Source organism: Oculina patagonica, chromosome 13 (assembly GCF_052425735.1).
Source record: "Oculina patagonica isolate OP01 chromosome 13, crgOcupat, whole genome shotgun sequence".
Lineage (NCBI taxonomy): Eukaryota > Metazoa > Cnidaria > Anthozoa > Scleractinia > Oculinidae > Oculina > Oculina patagonica.
Window position 1 is genome coordinate 21492732 of NC_135770.1, and position 21641 is coordinate 21514372.

The 21641-nt window shown below is 40.6% G+C and overlaps 1 protein-coding gene, 1 long non-coding RNA gene and 1 pseudogene across 2 annotated transcripts; 1 reads left to right on the top strand and 2 right to left on the bottom strand.

The window, feature by feature from the left end:
* Window positions 1-839: 839 nt before the first annotated feature.
* LOC144635886 (uncharacterized) lies at window positions 840-3953 on the bottom strand (annotated as a pseudogene).
* Window positions 3954-6472: 2519 nt separating this feature from the next.
* LOC144635738 (uncharacterized) lies at window positions 6473-6954 on the top strand. The gene is made up of 2 exons (XR_013567409.1): window positions 6473-6563; window positions 6612-6954. It is a non-coding gene; the product is annotated as an uncharacterized LOC144635738 (long non-coding RNA).
* A 3819-nt stretch (window positions 6955-10773) lies between these two features.
* Window positions 10774-13919, bottom strand: LOC144637026 (uncharacterized). The gene is made up of 5 exons (XM_078496201.1): window positions 13894-13919; window positions 13479-13553; window positions 13190-13297; window positions 12029-12088; window positions 10774-11870 (listed from the first exon to the last, which is right to left on the bottom strand). Exons 1-5 carry the CDS (start codon window positions 13917-13919, stop codon window positions 11237-11239), a joined length of 903 nt encoding a protein of 300 aa, XP_078352327.1. The 3' UTR covers window positions 10774-11236.
* Between the last annotated feature and the right edge of the window lie 7722 nt (window positions 13920-21641).

Consider the following 21641-nt stretch of genomic DNA (forward strand, 5'->3'; position numbering starts at 1 on the left):
TTCTAACATCTTCTTCGGGCGAGATTTTGCTGGCTTATTACCGGTAAATGGGAAAATGTTGAAGAAAGATGAGCGAATTCATGGTGAATACTTTCTCCTCCTTCGCCGTAAAAGCCCAATGAAAAGCACCTTTAGGCATTTTCGCATATTCTTCCAGCATGTGCATTTTGGAATGGCGGAATGGCGGAACGGCACGGCGGAATGGCGGAATATCCTAAAACGCGGAATGACGGAATATCCTAAAACGCGGAATGACGGAATATCCTAAAACGCGGAATGACGGAATATCCTAAAACGCGGAATGGCGGAATATCCTAAAACGCGGAATGACGGAATATCCTAAAACGCGGAATGGCGAAAAAGTTAAGAAAGGAAAATTTAAACTACGCTTTGATTTTTAGGTACTTTATTTTTTTCGATGACGCTAGAACGATTTGTCAGGAAATGGCAAAGTAAACAATTAAATATCAATTATCAGGTGGTTGTGATTAAAGTTGCATGAAAGAAAGTTAGTTTAATTTGGCGAGTATTAAGTACTCCCGAAACTAAGTGAGAATAAGGTAGTCTCAAGTTTTAAGATGGCTAAGGCGATAAGATCGCCGACAGTCCTTTAATAGTAACAAAGTACCAAAACAGCATGTTTCAAAACTATTACTTTACTCCAAACTTCTTGAATTACATGACGGCTTCAAGCCCCTAGGAAATAAGGGTTTTCCAGTTCTTACTTGAAGTTTTTATTACTTCAGTTTGTAACTGAAGCATCTAACGCAACGGTTACATAACACAGAGGGCTGAATGCACAGACATCATTAATTATTCTTAATCAGCGAAGTAATCAGTGCCAACAAAGAAGTAGCAGTTGTGATTGTAGTTATTGAATGTGATCAACGGACGTAACAGGAACTATACTTTTAAATGTCAACAATCAATCAATCCATTTTAAATGATAACGCTTCATATTACAACCATTGTATGCACTAATTATGCAGCATGAAGTGTTTTCGATTATATAAAGAAAAACGATTTATTTACAATGTAAGACCAAATTGGTCTTGGATAAGTTTAGAATGAATTTCATTCATCACCTCCTTGTCAGAATCGCCAATGTCTATGCGTGGAAAGTACTTCTGGCCATGGGCTTTGCGGATGCACGCTATCTGGGGATGGTAGTGAACAGGTTCGGGCTTTACAGACATTCTGAGGCCCCCAGCTGGATCTGGAATTGGTCTTAGCTCCAGCCTTGCTAGCACAAAGTCCCAAGGTGGGGGAGGGATTGACTCTTCTTCTCCTTTCTTTGGTTGTGGGCGAATGTTTCTTCGGCAGCCATAGCACTTGTAGATTTTGGTTCCCTTTAACCACCTTACCTTAAAGGTGGTTGTGTCCAACTGAGGCTTGGGAGCCTTTGGTACTCTTTCCTGATAGTTTTCAGTGCATCGTTGGACTCCATTACCAGAACGGTCTCGCCGCCTTTCCGCTTCTCCTGGTTTTCTTCCGACCGATTTAGGGATGTTGATGTAAGCACATTCTGTTAAATTTTTCCCTTTTCCTTTCTTGCCATGTTCTTTCGCCAACTGACTGAAGGAGAAATCTTCTAGAGACGCTGAGTGAACCTTCTGATTCAATTTGTGCTTTTCAGCGTGCGACTTCTGATGTAAGTATGAAATGGTACAGCCAACTTGGGAGCAAACTGGCGTCGAACACGGAACGGTCCCTCCCCTACGATGGCTCTTTCCACGTTACGTTCTTCCTCTTCGCTGATACCCTTGATGAGGTCGACTGTCTCTGTCCAGGCCAATTTTCGTTCTCCATACAACTGCTTTTTTCTGTCCTTGATTCGCTTGTGCTTTGATTCGGCAGCGTTATTGAAGAAGAAATTTTCTCCTAGTCCGGCACGTCGTCGCACCGGAGCGATCATCTTCCTCTTCATGTCTTGGGCAATGAAGGATAGGAAGTACTGGTGAAACTCAGCGTCACTTTCATCCATCAGACCTCTTTCAGTTTTTTCCCTTTTATTCCAAGTTGCTTCAAGACTCAACAGCTTAGAATCGAAGTCATCGCAGTCTTCGACATCTATAAGCCCTTTTTCTTCAGCTTTATCACTACCGAAGATATCCAATAGGAATGGAGAAGACTGGTTTTGTAGCATCCCAAGCGAGCGAAGTTTACGGCGACAGTCATCTTCGACATGACGCTTACAGGCAAGCCATGTTGCAAGTGGAAGGTGAACGCCCATGCCCTTCTCTACAGCATCCTCCCGGTCAGAACCCATGAATCGAATTTTCTTTAACTCTGGTTGGAGTCCTGTTAGCGCGGACCCAAAGTAGCTAAACGTTTCGGTGTCCTTTCGCGTATGGATTAATGTAGGACCCATTAGAAGCGGAGGATTTTCAGTACGCTTGTCTTCCAACAGAAGATGGCGGTACGTTGTTGGTGTTAAATAGAAATCACCAATGTTAAATGTCGTGTCGATAGACAGAACAGATACGTTGTCTGTGGTGTTTGCACAAAATCGCTTGATGTCGGTCAGCTGTCTATCAGAGGCAACGACGCATGCTGCACTTGGAGCGATTTGGAGGCGTCGAATGTACGGTTTGCCCGCGTCCTCTTCTTCTTTGGATTTGAGGGTGAGATCATACAATTCGTCTTGGCTGCGAGCCTCTTTTCCCCTGTACTTGGCGTTTTCCACCTGCTTTCTGTTGCGAGGAACACTCGATAAGCTACGTACATTAACTAAGCCGCCAGCCTCTTCAAACACTTTATCATAAACTACAGCTGGTGCTGCGTTCGTTTGGACCTTATTCTTTATGCTGTCCAGCACCCCTGGCTTTGAACGGTGAAATTCATTTTCGGTTTTGGAGTTACCATGCGGCTTTGCAACAACAGTGTGGGGTTTTCCACTGAAAAGATACTGCAGAAGGATGAATCGCCCTTTTTTGAACTCTTTCCCGTCAAAGTAACTCAGCTCAAAGGCTCTTCTTTGGAAATCTGGGCAAACAGAATGTTTCCAATAAGTCCTCTTTAAGACGGCTGTGTTTCGATTGCACTTTTCTGGCTTGGTCTTTGACTGTAGAATCGCTTTCTGAGCTTCCAAGGTGAAATACCCCACAGGGTGTGTTCCTGCGTTTTTAAATGCCCCGAGGTCGTCTGCTTTCCAGTCATCTGAATTTCTCATTGACGGAGACTGCGTATCAACTATAAAGACGCAGTTTTCTTGACACTTTACTGGAGGTCGGGTAGCAATCTTCTCTCTGGGTGGATCATGCAGAATTTTCACGAGCTTACTGTATGATGCATCCTTGATGTCTTCAGAATAAATTGGTATGTCTTTGTCATCTAAATAATACGTTAAGGGAACAGGGTCGCTCTTCTCCTCGTCTGAGTCATCTTTTTGCACCATGCCACTAAAAAAACAAATGCATTTAAATATTTTTGCAAGCGATCTTTTTAAACATCCCAAGTGCCACAACTAAATTAATGCAAAGACGTTACTGCTACTTTTTTTTAAAAAAACTGAACTTCTAGCAGGGCTATTTTTTTATGCATAACTGCAAAAAATTTTATGTCGTACCAGTGCGTAGGTAATTGATTGTCTAGTAATAGACATGTTTGCTTTTCTGACGTTAGACTTCTTTTTTTACCAACACCAAAAACAGTGAAAGGCCTTAGCTTAAGAAATGCCGAAATACATTGTTGTAATATTTGACTCTTATGGAAGTTAATTCGGAGGTTAAACGTTATCGCCTTATATAGCTTATGACTTATGACATAGCTTATTTTATCCATTTTTTTCGTGCCCGAAATTAGATATAGCAAATTGACTACGTAATTTTTTAACAAAAAACGTTAAAATCTTTTCTGAAACGTGTCATATTGCCTTTCGTCATTATCCACAATTAACTAGAAACCTCTTACCCATCAAAGTCATCACTGACTGAAAACCTCAACAAACGCGAGGTAGCACTATGGTAAAGCTTATCTTGTCTGAAAATAGAAATAATCAAATGTTATGGGGTTTCTCTCGAATAGAGTGAGCATTAAATATTGAATAGAAACTACTCACTTATCAGAGTCATCACTGATGGCGACTGGCAAATCACAGACATCACGGTTAGGTTTTACACGTCTGAAAATATAGAATACAAACAGCGCGTGAACACATTTTTCCTTAACGTGGCACACGATCTGATGCAAAAATTGTCGTCTTTACTTACCCTTGTGAGTTGTCGGTGCCGATGGATGAAGCATTAGTACCATGTTCGTCTTGTCTGAAAACAGAGAGACCTCAGTGTTATGAAATATACCTTGTAAGTGTATTTTATTTCGTTTAGACGTTTCACACACTGTAGGTTCTCATCAGCTTACGTATAAAATATAATCTACGTACCCATCAGAGTAATCACTGAATGCGTCTGAAGAATCATCACTGTTATCGCGTTGAGGATCATCTTGTCTAATAACAGAACACAGACAGGGCGTAAATACCGTATTTTCTCGATTAAACGCCGGCCTCGTATAAATGCCGGGTCAAAATTGCTAATTTTAAAATAAACGCCGGGGGCGTTTGTTCGAGGTCCCGGCGTTTATTTGTTTATTATTTATCGCGTTCATTATTACTTACCTATGTGAGCCGTCAGTGACGGAAAACAAAACACGAGACACACTTGAGTTCTGGAGATCAACACGTCTGAAATAGTAGAGAGCAAAGTGTAAAAGAATGCAGAATGTTTACATGTCTGAAAATATAGAACAATATATATATTTATGATTACAAACTGTCAATTGTACGATTGTAGTTCCTGCATTTTGATTGATTTCAATCTCGTGGTATTTGGGCTCATTTACCATGGACCGCAAAGATTAAGGTGTACGCGTCAGTTAAAACAGCTGGGGAGCATAAATGTTGCGATCATATGATTCCGTGGATGTTGTTAATAAAACAATTATTTCACTCCCGTTTGTTGGATATGAGATGATTATAAGGAATTCGGCACCACCCGCCTCGTGGGCTACGTGCTATCTCATATCCAACGCGCGCTCATGTTTACAATTTTCGTACCTTTTTGTCTTTTTTTTCTCTGGAGATTGCCCAGGCGATGGAGCAGGGTCTTGATTCTATAAAATAAAGCGCATGTCTCAGCTCTAAAAGCGGTATATTTTATTCTTCAACTTAGCTCAGCCTAATGTTTAAAATTGTGATAGGAAAGTTCAAATACTTACTTCGTACTTGGACTGTGTAGGCCCGCTTGATTCTGGGTCATACTCTATATCTCCTGTTTAGATAGAATGTTAAAAGAATTTTGTGTAATGAAGTTAAAAGCACCAACCTTGGTATAATGTACAGTCTCAACGTAATCTTTCATATGGTAGTGTCAGTTAATCTATTGATTTTACGTTGAATTAAGGCCGCCCAGTTCCTTGCATAACTTCTCAACGATCATTATGGATTCTATAATACGTATCAGGTGTCATGTGGACAAGACAAGGGCAAATTGAACAGCAAAAGAATATGTTTTTTTCTGCTATAAATGGTATAGGAAGGCGTTATGCTCCACCAAGAGGGTTCGAAACAAGAACAACAACTGAGGGAACTGGGTATCCCAGATGTAGTTTTCCTCGGAAAGTAAGTACAAGTGACGAGCTAACACCAGCCATTACTTTATGAAGGAAAACGTATATCGTTAGGAGTTTCAGTCTTTCGGTGTTGATGATATTCTCCTCGAAAACTTCTAACTGTCCATTTTAATCTAACTTAGGTGAAACAAGAAGCTTAAAGCTTAAAGCTTAAAACCGGGCGGTTACTGTTTAACTACTTGATAAGGCAAGTACAGCAAAAACTTTTAAAATACCATTTAAATAAGTAACACACGATTCTGTGGTTGTTTGTCCATGCTTGGACAAATTCCTGCTTAGTCTTTCAAATTTTTATTTTGTTCTGAATACTGAATAACCTCGGTATTTTTAGATTTTAGTTTTTATCTTTGTATAATGGCAGATTAACTGAATAGCGCTATATAAATATTATTATTATTATTATGATTATTAGTATTATTTTGCACTTAAAATTTTTGAACATAAAATTTTGAACTGCTTCTAAAAAGAGAACCATGAAAAAAAGTCAAAGGTTGCGCGATACAATCAAAGCTAATCAAGCATAGATTTTTATTCAACCCCCCACGTCCCCCTGTTTCCCCTTTTGTTAGCCATTCACCTTCGAATCTCCCCTTACACTCCCCTCTATTCCCCCATCCGCTGCACGCTTTGACTCTACTCTCTCCCATCACACATTCTACTCTTCACACTTCTCCCCTGCCCTCCTCAGCACTTTGGTGGTAGCGCCAGCCGAGTAGCAGTTTCTGGGCGAGTAACTGTGACACACAAATCCGAGGTTTGCATAAGTTATTCAGTTTCCGTGAGTTGTAGTAGTGTGTCAAAATGTCCATCACATTAGCTGCTTTTATCAACATGCCTGGATAAATGACTGATTAGGTTGAAAACGATTGGTGTGTTCATAATCTTGAATAAATGAACTCAAACCAGTTGAATGGCATTTACAAATGATCTCCGTGCAAAACAAACAAACAATTAGAAAGAATTCGTTAAAAACAAAGAAGCGTTTAAGGTTTTTAAAAAATTGTATTATACCAAAACAACAACAAAAAGAAATTAGAAAAAATTAGAAAGCTTTTAAGCTTTCAAACACGTGAGCTCTTTAAGTCAAGTTGATTTTTTGATCGAAAAGCCTGCCTATCTGTTGCATTTAGGATGCAGTCACGCAAACGCCAGTTCTAACTTGCGTGATTCATTGCAGATAATTTCTCCATCGCCGATCGGTTCCGACTGAAACTCAGAACCCTTGAATGAAAAACAAAAAAACATAAACTTCTCGCTAAAAAGAGCGGAGTAACCAGAAAAATACAGTATTCGCTACTGGTTGAACAAAGCAAATCACCTAAATATCAAGAAAAAAATTCTTCAAAACACAATTTCAAATAAAGATAATAAAAAAAGGCTAGCATGCATTAGATCACGCGTATCACGCAGAGAACACCACACGGTGTGTCTTAAATCTAATAGATGCTGTTCGTTTCAAAACCTTGAAAACGAATAAAACTATTCATTTAAATATCAACAATAACAGAAAATCTTTAAAACAAAATTACAAAAGAAAATAAAAAAGACTAAAAAAGGGCATGCATTAGATCACGCCTAACAAATGCTGTTCGTTTTAAAATCCTAAAATCCCAACTAAATGTGAAAAAAGAAAAAAAGATTCAAGATGAGGCCAAGAAACATTTGAATGACATTACTGTAAAATTTTGAATACTTAAAAAGCCGTGAAATTAACATGCCGTGATAAAATTTAATTAACTATCCGCGCCAAAGGGCAAGTTTTTATTTTGCCGTCAATTATTTCACTCGATGGCTTTACCGATCCTTTTAAAAACTCCATTCTAGCTTGTAGAAATTATTATATAATTACTTTACATTTCCTTTTTGTTTTCTGAGCTCTTGAAAAGTGTGCGAGTAAAGTTTTTACATCAAGAACTAAAATAAGGTTGTTTTGTTGTGCAAACATTCAATTCGTCTGTGATGAAAATGCATGGACAAAATGGACACAATTCTTGCTAAATGGAAAATATCTTCAAAGTGGGGTCTGGCCGAAAAGTTCTTTGGCTACCAGCCGTTTTCAAAAGCAGAAGCTTGCTGCAAAAAAACATTGCGTGACTGACGTAATGGCTTTTCATGTACAAAAAGTCGAACGCTTGAATAACACAAAAATATATATTTCACGCTTAACAGAAATCAGGGTTTAGATAAAATTTTAAATAGGAGAGTGATCAAATAGCTCCTGCTGAGTAAACATTAAATGAGCGTGATTTGAATCCTGGCCAAGAAAGCGGCCGAGTGAACTACTGAGACAAACAAGGTAAATACGGTGCTTCAATCTATAAATAGATGTTATTTGTTTCAAAAGCCTGAAAACCCCAACTTAACGTGAAAAAATAAATGAAACATGAAAAAAAGTTTCAGATGAATTTTTATTCAAGATGGGGTCAGGAAAAATTTTGAAAGGAATAAAGAAAAAGAAAATTTCAAAACCGTGAAATTTTGTAGCCGTGGTAGAATTTAATTACATGCAATTACCTAAACCAGGATTTCATTTTGTAGTCCATTTGTTTTACTTGCTGGCTTTACGGATCCTTTCAAAAATTCCATCATAGTTCGTAGAAATATTATACATTACCATTTTATTTTCTGAAGTCTTGGGAGGTGTGTAAGAAAAGCTTTTACATCAAGAACAAAAATAAGATTATTTCGCTGTGCAAACATTCAATCGTCTCTGATACGCGACTTTGCCGACTCAACTGTACACGGATGAAAATGGACACAATTTTTTTCTATTAAATGGAGAGCATCTTCAAAGTATTCCGGCTCAAAAATTCTCTGGCTACCAGCCCTTTTTTTAAAGCAGTTATGCGTGAAGCTTGCTGCAAAATCATTGCGTGACTGACGTAGCAGTTTTCAATAAAAAAAATAATTGCTTGAAACGTGTCAAAAAAAATCACCGGTTTCGCAAACCAGTACTCAAACGCTTGAATAACACAAAAATATATATTTCACGCTTAAGAGAATTGAGGGTATTAGATAAAATTTAAAAAATCTACTTCTAAACAAAAAATTCGAAAAAGCAGCCATCTCAAAAAGAAACAGTGTTTAGTTTCTGGTTCGCTGAACGATAGGCGTAATGGTGTAATCGATAAGAAGCGGAAAGTTTAAGGAGAAATGATTTGAAGAACATATTTTTGCTAGGTTGTTTGCTTTGCTGAGACGTGTCAACATTGTGGTTACGAGCGTTCTTCTGATTGGATAGTAGTCCCCCGCTGTGTAAATAGGTCACATCCAACTCAAAACAACATCGTGAGAAACGAAACTAAAAAAGAGAAGCGTTCAAGCTTCGCTCGAAAAACCATGGATGGTAAAAAGGCACATTTATCCATGAAAAAACAAAGTTATCCGCTGCTTTCGGAAAGCACTCACACAAGTCATACAAACGCCAGTGCTTGCTTACGTGACTCATATGGCGGGTTCCCCATCGCCGTTCGGTTCCAATTAGCTGAAAACGCATGAATAAAATAATAATAATAATAATACTCTTCCGCTAAAAATAGCGGAGCATCCAGAAAATTGCAGGGATTGGCTCCTGGCCGAATAAAACGAGTCAGATAAACGTACATCAAGAATAAAAGAAAATCTGTATCAAAAACATCACACGGTGCCTCAATCTATAAATAGATGTTGTTCATTTCAAAAGCCTAAAAATAGGTCACCAAGGGTAACATGAGTCTAATGCCGTATGGCATAGTGATACAAATTGCGCGGTTTTCGCCTAAAAAAAGCCGGTTAAAATTGGTTAGAGGTTTGTGTTCGGGAGTTTAATTTAAAATACTTATAGCAAGCTAGGGGCATCGTGGATGATTATGGATGAAAACGAAACAGTCATAAATGTTATATGCTTCACAAAATTTAAAGTATGAACAGGAGTTGATGTTACTTCTTCCGTATTGTCCGTAAAAGCAGAAACGATTAAACATTTGGACAAGATTGCGTGACGATTTACAAAAAGCATGTTCATTACAACAAGGGTTGAAGAACTTCACATCGTTTTCTTTCAGATTTTTCACCATTTTGATGATGACTCTTGAAACAGATTTTGCAATAAAAGCACTTGAAATAGTGACTGTTACTCCATTGTACTGTAAGCACTTAGTGACAGATTTTCCTAAAAACGGGTGTAAATGCTCACGTCAATATAATGATGACCTTTTGAACGCTGGAAACTAGGCAATTATTATCGAGCTACCATACACAGGAGCGAAGACTGTTTATCATGATGTACAAATTTCGCGAATCATCACTTCCATATCAATGTAACCATTTTATGATTTTTCTAGCTGTAAGAAGAACTTAAGATCTCTGAGAGTCGTAAAAGCATGAAATTCGATTTCAGTGTATGGCAAAGGCCGGGACAGTGTAATACTGCAAAGCGGCTAAACAAACGCATTTTGATTTAGTCGCGTAACTTGATTTACATTTATCCATGTACATCTTTTATGTTTGAAGGTTTTTGTTTGCACTGTAAAGAAAAAATTGGTCAAAATTCGAATGACTTAAATACAAAAACCGAGGTAAAGTTTTCTATTTTTTAAAACCAAATAAATATTTGGTCGCATTGTGTAAATAAACGCGAGTCGCCGTCGAAATATTTTTTCTCAACGACGTCTTGCTTTTTAAGCAAGACGAAAACACAAGTGCTTAACTGAACTGAAAACGAATATTTATTTTCACAAAAAGCTTACAAATGTCTTAACTGGAAAATTATTTCGTCCTGTTCAAGTGTTGAATAATCGTGACTTGAGAAAGAACTTTTAATTATGCGTGGGAACACGTGTCGCTGATTGGCTGTTTTTAATTGAAACTAATCGTGCGTGTCCGTACGGAGTCCGTTCTTGCAGCTGATCATTGTTTTCTACATTACAGCGAACGATTATCGATCCCGAACCATTCCCTTGGGATTGCTAACAGCTTTTTTCATATAACAAAGAGTCTAATGCGCATGCGCAAAGCGCACGCAAGCATTAGACTCAAAAATCGCAACTAAACGTAAACAACTGAAAAAAACATGAAAAAAAAAAAATTCAGATGAATTTTTATTCAAGACTGGGTCAAGAAACATTTTGAAAGGCATTAAAATTTCGAAAATTTCAAAACCGTGAACTTTTGCATGGCGTGTAGAGTAGAATTTTATTTAATTACATGTAATTACCCGCACCAAGATTTCATTTTGCAGACCATTTGTTTTACTCGATGGCTTTACGGATCGTTTCAAAAATTCCATCATAGTTCGTAGAAATACTATACATTACCATTTTGTTTTCTGAAGTCTTGGAAAGTGTGTAAGTAAACACTGAAGTAAAGCTGTTACATCAAGAATCAAAATAAGATTATTTTGCTGTGCAAACATTGAATCGTCTCTGATACGCGACTTTGCCGGCTCAAAAATGAAATGAAAATGGACATAATTTGGAAAGCATCTTCAAAGTATTCTGGAGATTAAATTCTAAATAGAAGAGTCTTTTAATAGCTCCTGCCGAGTAAATATCAATAGTGCGTGTTTTGAATCCTGGCCAAGGAAGCGGCCGAGCGGGTCTGGAACGATTTACCGACAAGACTACTACTACGACGAAAAAATTCCGGGCGATTTATGAACCGGGCCCAGTCCCCGCCCGGTTAATAATGAAAAAAGAGGCTTACCTTCAATCTTTAATTGACTGGCTGCCTCTTTGTCTAAAACTGCATCGTAATGTTCACCAATTTTGCAGAGATAGATTGCTCCTCTCGGTGTCGCTTTTGACGGTGGGATTAGCAGGGTACGGACTTGACCTTCAAGAACTGAAAACACCAAAACAGAACACTCCATGGCATTGGCTAATACGTGTAGCATCAAGTCAACCACACAGGAATTGTATTTATTGGAGATGATGTAAGAATCGAGTTCTGCAACAAGGTCCACGTCACCCACAAACGGAGAATAGAAGTCAATATCTCCCAAGAGCTCCTCCCTGATCTTAGGTAAAAGCGATGTTACTCTGTAGTCACTGTGATCTTCTATTTCTCTAAGTCCGAGGCTAAATGCGTGTAATATGCAGTGCCCATCGCCTGGGACTGGTTTTCTCTGTTTCCCCCAGTTGCTGACATGGATGTCGATAAGTTTTCTTTGCTGGATGAGAGCTTGCTGGTCATTCATGGAATCCTCTACAGCACACACAAAACACTCACTTTTCTTTACTTTAGCTTTTCCCAGGGAATGTCTGAAGGAACAAAAACAGAAGGAAATAAATGCAAATAAAAGTAGCAGGCTGAGCCGCGTGGGTCTGGAACGATTTATCGTAAAATATCGACAAAATAACGCGGCCAGATTATGAAACGGCTTCGAACGGTTAATAAGTTTCAGATCATATAACTTTACCTTATACAGTAGGTTTTGCTGTCGTCCAATGGCTCAAATTTACTTGCAGTTGAGCAGCCACTAAAAGTATATAAACGTACATGCGTTAGATGTTAGCTAACTGAAGACAGCTGGCGTTGGTGCTTATATTACACTTTCAATTCAAATTGACAAATGATATTGCAACAGTTCTTAAACTGATTCAGCGAAGCTGGTTTTACATAAAAAATGAAACATGTCCAGCCGTAATAAAAAAGGCGAACACAATTGTGTGGGTTCACATTATTAAACATGTACAACTAGATGTTAAGAAATTGGAATTATTTTACCTTGATATGGTCAAAGAAAACGCATATATATTCTTGGTTTTCATGTTACGTCACAAAATTCTGAAATCAAAATTCACTAGGCCTGCTAAATTTTCGTTGTCATTAGGCGAAAGATAAATTAAAAATATATATTTTTGCAAATTTCCAGATCGATAGTGTCATTCGTTTTTAAAACAAAGCATTTTGAATATTTGAGTTCTCCGTCGTATGTGACATCAAGCTGAGTGCCGTGACAAAGCTGTTTTGTTTGAAAAAAGGCCTTTCCTTTCCATTTTGTGCAGAATGAACATTTCAGATATAATAAGTGGTGTTTATGTGAAAGTGTACTAGCTCTTAAGCCAAGGATGGCCGCTGTTGTAAACAGAATTGAGTTCCAGATGGTTTCTCTGACATCACGGCGGCCATTACTGTGTCCCTCGGCAGGACACAGTTATGGCGGCTCCATACTAAGCTTTACAAATTTGCATGGAAAGGTTCGGAAAATAACTCGCGAACGGTACACCGCACAGACCCAAAACTTGGAGAAAGTGTTTATCTATTTATCATCTATAATATTTGAAATTCAAAGCTTCTGTAGTTGAATGATTTCGAATTTATTTTTTGATTGCGTGACAGTGAAAACCAGCAATAACGTAGGTGGAGTTATGAGTTCTGGGCTTATACAATTTCGTAAGGGGTTTTGAGTGGGCTTATAAACGGAGGGGCGCTTATATGGGGGGAGCTTATAACCCGGCGTAATTTTACGGTATTCATGCAGGGAAAAAAATTAGCATCTGGAGGCCAACACTTGGGATGAAGCATTCTTCGTAGTGGGATATGTGCCTTCCATCCTAAACAGAACATCAAAATTTACCTAATTAAGTCCTCCTTTGTTGAGCTTATTGTATCTTCATCCTCACCACTGGAAATAACGATCACTTCATCGGCAGGTGTTGATGGCCTCTGTGGCTTTTCGTTTTGTCTTTGGATTAAAAAGAAAGTTGTGAGCCGTTGCCCCACATACTTCCCGTTCGTGCAATCTTCTGTTTAATACCGCAAACAAAACGTTACAAAGTAAGTTGACCACCTTTCGGTTTTCTTTAGAAATACAGAACGCTTGGCGTTTTTTAGGAGAAACAAACTAAACAGTATGTAACCCTTACCTTTTTCGCTTTCTTGAGTTGTCATTTTCTTCATATTCTATCAAAAACGAATACAGGTTACCATCAGTCCAAATCCTACGTTTACGTCATCACGCTGATTATAAAATATAGTATAGTAAGATTCATATTTTACGTTAAAACGTTTGCCAAATAAACGTATACTGCCAAACCATTTTTAAATTTACTAGACATTCTGACAGTAGACAACATCTATCGTCCCCCGGGTAGGGGGGGGGGGGTTACTCCCGTTCTTAAACCCCTACCCTATTTAAGGAAAGAGAGAGCGAAAATTGATACCCTCTGTAAGGCCCAAAACCGAGAAATGACCTCGAAGTATTGAAATTCGTAAATTCATGGCATAATTATGGCCTTCTTATTATTATTATTATTATTTTATTTACTGCGCAACAAGTACTTTGGGAGAAAATATAAGTTGTCCATGTCATTACTTAGTCCAAACGATGGTTATTTTTGTATACAGCAGCTAACACAATTCTATTTACTCGAATATATTGATGACTTATAACATGCGGCTCTTGTATTCCTGGCCAATTTTTTCAAATTAGTGTCGGTCAAAAGTAAGTTTTAGTCAAACGCTATCAAAAGAGCTTTAAGATTAGATATTCGTATGATCGCTGTCAGGGCTATCGCTAAGACTTCGCAAAAATAGTGATATTTAACAAATTGTGACGATCGGGCGATCGCAGAGATCACATTGAAACCAGGAGTAACACACGGCCGCTGTTATGTATAATTAATGTCTTATAAATGATGAAAGTAAAACAGTCCTTACCATAACACTGACGGTTGCCCTCCATCCGCGAACGTAAATACAGGCCGCGAACGTAAATGGCCGGCAGAAAATATTAATGATGAAAGTAAAACAGTGCTCACCATTACACTGATTGCTGCATACCGGCCGGAGTTTCTATTTTTCCCACACCTTGTAAAACCGCAAACCGCAAAATAGTACACGCGCACGTGCAGGCCGCTTCTTGCGTCTGGGAAAATCCAAATCCGTTTTCTTGAACCTGAAAACCCTTAAAATGGATTATTAAAGCAAAGAATCTGCACTTTAGGTGGACTCCAACTCTTAATCTGCATTTCAAGAATTCGTGATTCGTCCGATTCTTGAGAAAGTATTCAAAAAAGGAACAATTGCCCTACGGTAATGGCTCTGATAATAGTACACTGAAGAGCGCCCATTATTTACATAAAGAGAAAAAACATTACTATGATACGTTTTCGATCAAGGATTATATTTGTACATGTTCACATTCACAGAAAAACAGGAAGGTACTTTCAGTGTGAAGTTTTATTTTTTTTCTGGAACAAGCGCTGTAGAAAACACTCTTTTTCCAGTCTGAGGTTTGCTCTACTACTCCGATATAGATAAAAGAAAAACAAAATAAATAACCCAAAAAGTCAATCACACCGGATGTGTTCGAAGAGGTTATTTTTTGGGCAACTTCAAATTTATTTGTTAACACCTCATTTTACAAGTTTGTTGTTGTTGTTGTTTTGCATATGTTGACGCCTCGATTTAACCAAAGATGATCTTGTATTAGTTATTATTCCGTGTTTAGCGTAAATCGTTCTAGCGTCATCGAAAGATATAAAGTACCTAAAAATCAAATAAATTTTTCTTTCATAACTGTTTCGCCATTCCGCGTTTTAGGATATTCCGCCATTCCGCGTTTTAGGATATTCCGTCATTCCGCGTTTTAGGATATTCCGTCATTCCGCGTTTTAGGATATTCCGCCATTCCTCATTTTAGGATATTCCGTCATTCCGCGTTTTAGGATATTCCGCCATTCCGCCGTGCCGTTCCGCCATTCCGCCATTCCGCCATTCCGCCATTCCGCCGAATAGGGTCACCCGAGGCATCTGGGAATGCCGACCTGTTGAACTTTAAAAACTCCTTAATAGGGGGGACATGGGGGCACCCTGAACACCGCAACACCGCAAAAATAAAACACAAACACCGCATCACCGCAAGAAAATTTGACGAAACACCGTCACCGCAATATAATCAAGTTACTTATGAATGAAAACGGCTTGCTATTGGCAGCTAAAGCGTATTAATGATCAACTAGACAATATTTGACTGTCTTCTGTTACAAATTAAACATATGGTATATGTCGTATATGCTAGTATTATAAAGGATGGATTAACGAAGATAGCAGAGCTAAATTTAGTTCAGTAAATGTCAGAAAAGAAACCGTAACACCGCCAATAATTTCGTTTCATCGAACACCGTAGGTTCAAAAACTCAAACATCGCACACCGCAGGGTTTGAGATCACCGCAACACCGCAAGATGGGATTTTATTCACCGCAACACCGCATAAAAAAAAATAGCAACACCGCAACACCGCAAACCCCCATGTCCCCCTCCTTAATATCTCGTTGTGTTAATGAGGTAAACAAATTCAGAAATTAAGAGAAATAAAACAAGATTTAACCGATACATGCATCAAAGTTTATCGTGAATGGGCCGCGCTTTTTACTTAACACACCTATAACTGTGTCTTTAACCGCTTCGCTGTTTTAGAGTGGCATCATTAGAATTATAGTCAGAAGAATCTCAAACTTAATTTGATCGCATAAGCTTCAAGGGATGGAGAGGTGCTTCGACCGGTTACGACCCTTTCGACATAGGCTCTTGATGGTCAGGAGTATGTATCGAGATGCCCCATGATTGCCATGTGATTACTTTATTGTTACGCAATGGGCTTCCCTGTTGTGTGACATTCGGGTTGGCGATCTCATTAAAACGAATCAGTTCTAATGTCCACAATCTCCTGAGTCTTTACAAGCCTTCAGTACACAAATCGTTACATGGTGGCAGCGACGGGATCGAACTTTCGTCTAGATACCTTAGTGGAACATTGTTAAAGAATGGCGACATCACATTTGCCGCCACCTCCGTCGCTTGAAATTCACGATGCAAACGCGGCCGAGAAATGGAAGAAATTCGAACTAGCGTGGAGAAACTATGCTTTAGCTACAGAGCTGAGCGAGAAGGACGAGAAAATCCAAGTTGCCACTCTACTAACAGTGATAGGCGAGGAGGCTCGAGAAGTGTATTCAACGTTTACAGATTGGGCGCGCGCGGGCGACAAAGAGAAAATTGAGCCAGTCTTGACGAAGTTCGCCACGTACTGCAAACCGCAACAAAATGTACCCTTCGAGCGTTACAGATTCAACCGCAGGGTGCAAGAACCTGGAGAATCCTACGATCAATACAGAACGGCACTACGCAAGCTAGCCGAGGGTTGTAGCTTCGATACAATTACGCCAGAAGAACTTCTTCGAGATCGTCTGGTATTTGGAATAAGAGATGCAAAGGTTCGAAGACAGCTGTTACGCGAAACGAATCTAACGCTGAAGAAAACAGACGAGATTTGCCGCACATCAGAGAGCACAGCCGAGCAGATGAAAGTTGTCGAAGAAAATCCTGAAACAAAGCAAGTGAACGCCGTAAATCATCCGAGCAAGAGAGAACCTCGTGCAAGCGGCGAAAGAAATGGTTTCAGGTTTCAGTCAGCACAAAAAGACAACAACGCCGCTGCAAAGGAATGCGGGAACTGTGGAAAAGCACACGACTTGAAGAGGAGGGAAAGCTGTCCAGCATTTAGAAGAAGATGTGCTAAGTGTGGAAAATACAATCATTTCGCAGCCATGTGCATGGGCGGAGCGTGGGCCGATAGAAACAAAATTAGCCAAACAGCAAGAGTTGTTGACCTCGAGGAAACCGAAGACACCGAGTGTGACGAAATTTATTGCATCTCCGATATCGCTGCAATACAGCTCGATGATTCTCAGCTAGTAACTCTCAAGCTGAAGTCAGGGAACTTTTTACGTTTCCAACCAGACACAGGCGCTCAATGCAACGTCATTCCTGTACACCTTTACAAGAAAGCGACCAAAGACGTCACCCTCGAGCATGTGAAGCAATATCAGACAGCGATCGTAGCGTATGGTGGCTCGAAAATTCCTGTAGTAGGCGAAGTTCAAATTCACGTCTGTCGTGGTGACTACCAGGGCTTTCTCGACTGTAAACTGGTAGACAGTACCGAAATACGGCCGCTCTTGGGAAGAAAAGCATGTATTGAAATGAAGATTATCAAGTACATGGACAATGATGAACTACGTAAACCGAACACTGGGAGTTTCCCTGTTTACACTTTAGACAGCACAAAAGGCGAGGTAACAAACCAATCTCCCCTCTCCAAAGAAGACCTCCTCCGAAAGTATCCCAAAGTCTTCAGAGAAAATGTTGGCCAGATGGAAGGTGAATATCGCATCAGAATTGACAGTGAAGCAGACCCAGTGCAGAATGCACCCCGCCGGGTGCCAGTGGCATTGAGAGACAAGCTCAAGGAGACATTAGATGACCTTCAGCAGCAAGACATCATCACAGCCGTGACAACCCCTACAGCCTGGATTAACTCAATGGTTGTAGTACCCAAGGCAAATGGCAAGTTACGAATTTGCCTGGATCCGAAGGACCTGAATCGAGCAATCCTTCGCGAACATTACCCCCTCCCCACCATTGAGGACGTCGCTACACGCCTTCACGGGGCTAAAGTTTTCACAAAGTTAGATGTTCGCAGTGGATTCTGGCATGTTGTGTTAGACGAGAAGTCATCATACCTTACCACATTCCAAACACCTTTTGGACGTTTCCGGTGGAAAAGAATGCCTTTTGGAATCAGCTCGGCCCCAGAAGTATTCCAGCGACGAATGCATGAACTTATTGAAGGTCTGCAGGGTGTGGAGGTCATCGCAGATGACTTTGTGGTTGTTGGATTTGGACACACCCATCTGGAAGCCGTTCACGACCATGACCAGAGCCTTATGGCATTTCTACAGCGTTGCGAAGCCCAAGGAGTCGTCCTTAACACAGAGAAGTTTACCCTCAGGCAGAAAGAGGTGCCGTTCATTGGGCACATAGCCACAGATGAAGGTTTGCGCGTAGACCCATCCAAAGTCAGAGCCATAATTGAGATGCCTGCTCCCACAGACAAAGCTGGAGTACAGAGGCTGTTAGGTCTAGCACAATACCTAAGCAAGTTTTTGCCGCATCTCTCCGATATAACCAAGCCACTGCGAGAGCTGACTCAAAACGACGTGGTTTGGCTATGGGAAAGTCCCCAACAGACAGCGTTGGACACATTAAAGAAAGCCGTCACCACTACACCGGTGCTTCGGTACTACAATTTGAAGGAAGAAGTCACAATTCAGTGTGATGCTTCGCAATCTGGATTAGGAGCAGCTTTGACACAAAACGGTCAGCCAGTGGCTTACGCATCTCGGGCACTTACACCTGCAGAAACTAGGTATGCCCAAATTGAGAAAGAGATGTTAGCAATCGTGTTTGCCTGTAACAAGTTCGAGGCATACATATTTGGCCGTGACATGGTTACGATCGAAACTGACCACAAGCCATTGGAGAACATTGCACTCAAACCTCTCCATTCAGCACCTAAACGTTTGCAACGCATGCTGATGCAAACACAGAAGTACAACCTGAGAATCAACTACAAGAAAGGAAAAGAGATGTTCTTAGCAGACACCCTTAGTCGAGCATACCTCCCTGAAGTCAATTCCTGTCACTTCTCACAAGAGCTAGAGGACATCGACCACAGAATCTTACTCCCTGTAAGCAAAGCACGATGGCAGCAAATCAAACATGCGTCAGCGGACGATCCAGTGTTACAGCAACTACGCCAGACCATACAGAATGGTTGGCCAGGTACCCGGAAGGAAACCCCAGAATGTCTGTACCCATATTTCGACTTTCGTGATGAATTGACAGTCCAGGGGGATCTCGTTTTCAAAGGGCAGCAGTTGGTTGTTCCAGCAGCTTTACGGAAGGAACTCATGGCTGTCACACATGCCTCTCACATAGGCATAGAAGGTTGCATCCGGAGAGCTCGAGATACCCTCTACTGGCCTCGTATGGCTACAGAACTAAAGGAGTATGTATCCAAGTGTGATGTCTGCCTCGCACATCGAAGTGCTCCTGGCAAAGAACCTCTACTGCCACATGAAATGGTGGCGCGACCATGGTCAAAGTTGGCTGCAGATCTCTGTGAACTGGACGGCCGTACATTGTTAGTAATTACAGACTACTACAGCAACTTCATTGAAGTAGCCCGCATTAACTCCGTGACATCCAGAAGTGTTATTAAAGAGATGAAAGAAGTTTTCGCAAGATATGGTATCCCCGATGTCCTTGTTACGGACAACGGTGCACAATTTGCATCAGCTGAATTCGCAGCCTTCGCAGAAACCTGGTCTTTTGAGCACAACACATCGTCGCCTCGCTACCCACAATCCAATGGAAAGGCTGAGAATGCTGTTCAGACGGTCAAGCGCCTCTTCAAAAAGTGCAAAGCATCCGGTCAGTCTGAGTACCTTGCCCTACTTGATTGGCGAAATACACCAACGGAAGGTGTTGGAACCAGTCCAGCACAACGCCTCTTCGGTCGCCGTTGCAAGACCTTGTTGCCGGTGTCCGGTACATTGCTTCAGCCACGACACTCGACAGAAGGAGAAACCAGAGCCATGATGGGCATGAAGCGTCGGCAGCAGCATTTCTACAACAGCCACACTAAGCCACTCCAGCCAATCGCAACTGGACAATCTGTGCGTATGCGACTGCCAGGGAACACCACATGGACGGCAGGCACCTGTGTCGGTGAGGCTGGTCCGCGAAGCTATAAAGTGCAGATCGGCGATTCTGTTTACAGACGGAACCGCCGTCAACTGATCATGTCAGATGAAGCCCCAAACAAGGATAACCAGCAGGTGGACCCTGACCTGACCCTAACAGTCCCAGGGGAACAGAACCAGGCCACACCCACACAAGTGGCCACACCCACACCTCACTCAAGTGAGCCTGCGGAAGCGCCAATGCCGCAGAGCTCTTCGGCCCTTTCCAGCCCCCGCAGGTCCAGCCGGAGCTGTCACCCCCCATCTTGGATGAATGATTATGTTACACCTTGATTTAGATGCAGATGGGAACATTTAGCATTTATTGATTAGCAACAATGACATTGAGCATTTATTGATTAGCAGCTATGACATGGAACATGGGACACTGATTAGCAGCAATGACATTGAGCATTGGACTATATTTAGGGAATGTCGAAATATTGTGTTTTGTTCTTCATTTTTGTATAAGAGGAAGGGTGTATCGAGATGCCCCATGATTGTCATGTGATTACTTTATTGTTACGCAATGGGCTTCCCTGTTGTGTGACATTCGGGTTGGCGATCTCATTAAAACGAATCAGTTCTAATGTCCACAATCTCCTGAGTCTTTACAAGCCTTCAGTACACAAATCGTTACAGAGTAGTCTGTGTGCTGTTTGAAGGGTCGGGCAAAACGGTTTTCTTCCCTTTCTCACCTTCTTGGGTCCTCTAACTTTCTTAATTTTAGCCAGAAGCATAAAACACGGTAACAAACCGTGCAACTGTCGCCGTAATGTATCGCCCTTGACACTGGAACAACCGTTCGGTCGGGATGCGCGTAACACCCGTGATAAAAATACCGCGGGTGAATTTCGACATTTTGACATTTCGACATTTTGAGGCCTTATGCGTCCAATGGCGCGATAAGGATCGATGATGAATTTCGACAACCTCCTTTTGTGCGAAGATTTAAAAAAAAAAATCAGCCAAGAAATCCTTCCCTTTCTGATACAGGAACTTCGAAGTCACCGCTCCCTTCGATTTTTGTAGTCTTTTGCCGCATACACGACAAAGATCTTCAAGGTTTTTTTCCGTGAAGCGAAGTCATTGTCAACAGAAATCGAATTTGGTAGTAATATTAAGTTGACTCAAATCTTGATTTCAAGAATTGGGACTACAAATCTCTTTACGGGGCCTAATAATATATAGTTTAATGATTCGAAATTAAGATGTGAGATAGTGATGAAAACTTCACAGGTTTCAAAACAACGCTTTAAACTTTGTCCTTTTCCTCTCATGGATGTCCGCCATTACATGGAGTTGTGCAACTACGTGTCAATTTACAACGCTCCGAATTGCGCTAAAACACTCCTATGTCACATTTCTAAGAGCTACGTGACCTGTAGATTCTAAATATACTCATTGCGCATAGTTATCTTTCAACACCGTGTACTACG

Bases quoted from the DNA above. Each gene is read 5' to 3' on its own strand.
- LOC144637026 (XM_078496201.1), bottom strand. From the start codon at position 13,919: ATGGACAACTTATATTTTCTCCCAAA. The intron at 13,554-13,893 runs GTACTTGTTGCG...ACGTAAACGTAG, and splicing joins AACTTATATTTTCTCCCAAA to GATTTGGACTGATGGTAACC. The intron at 11,871-12,028 runs GTAAAGTTATAT...TTGTTCCTTCAG, and splicing joins AGCAAAACCTACTGTATAAG to ACATTCCCTGGGAAAAGCTA.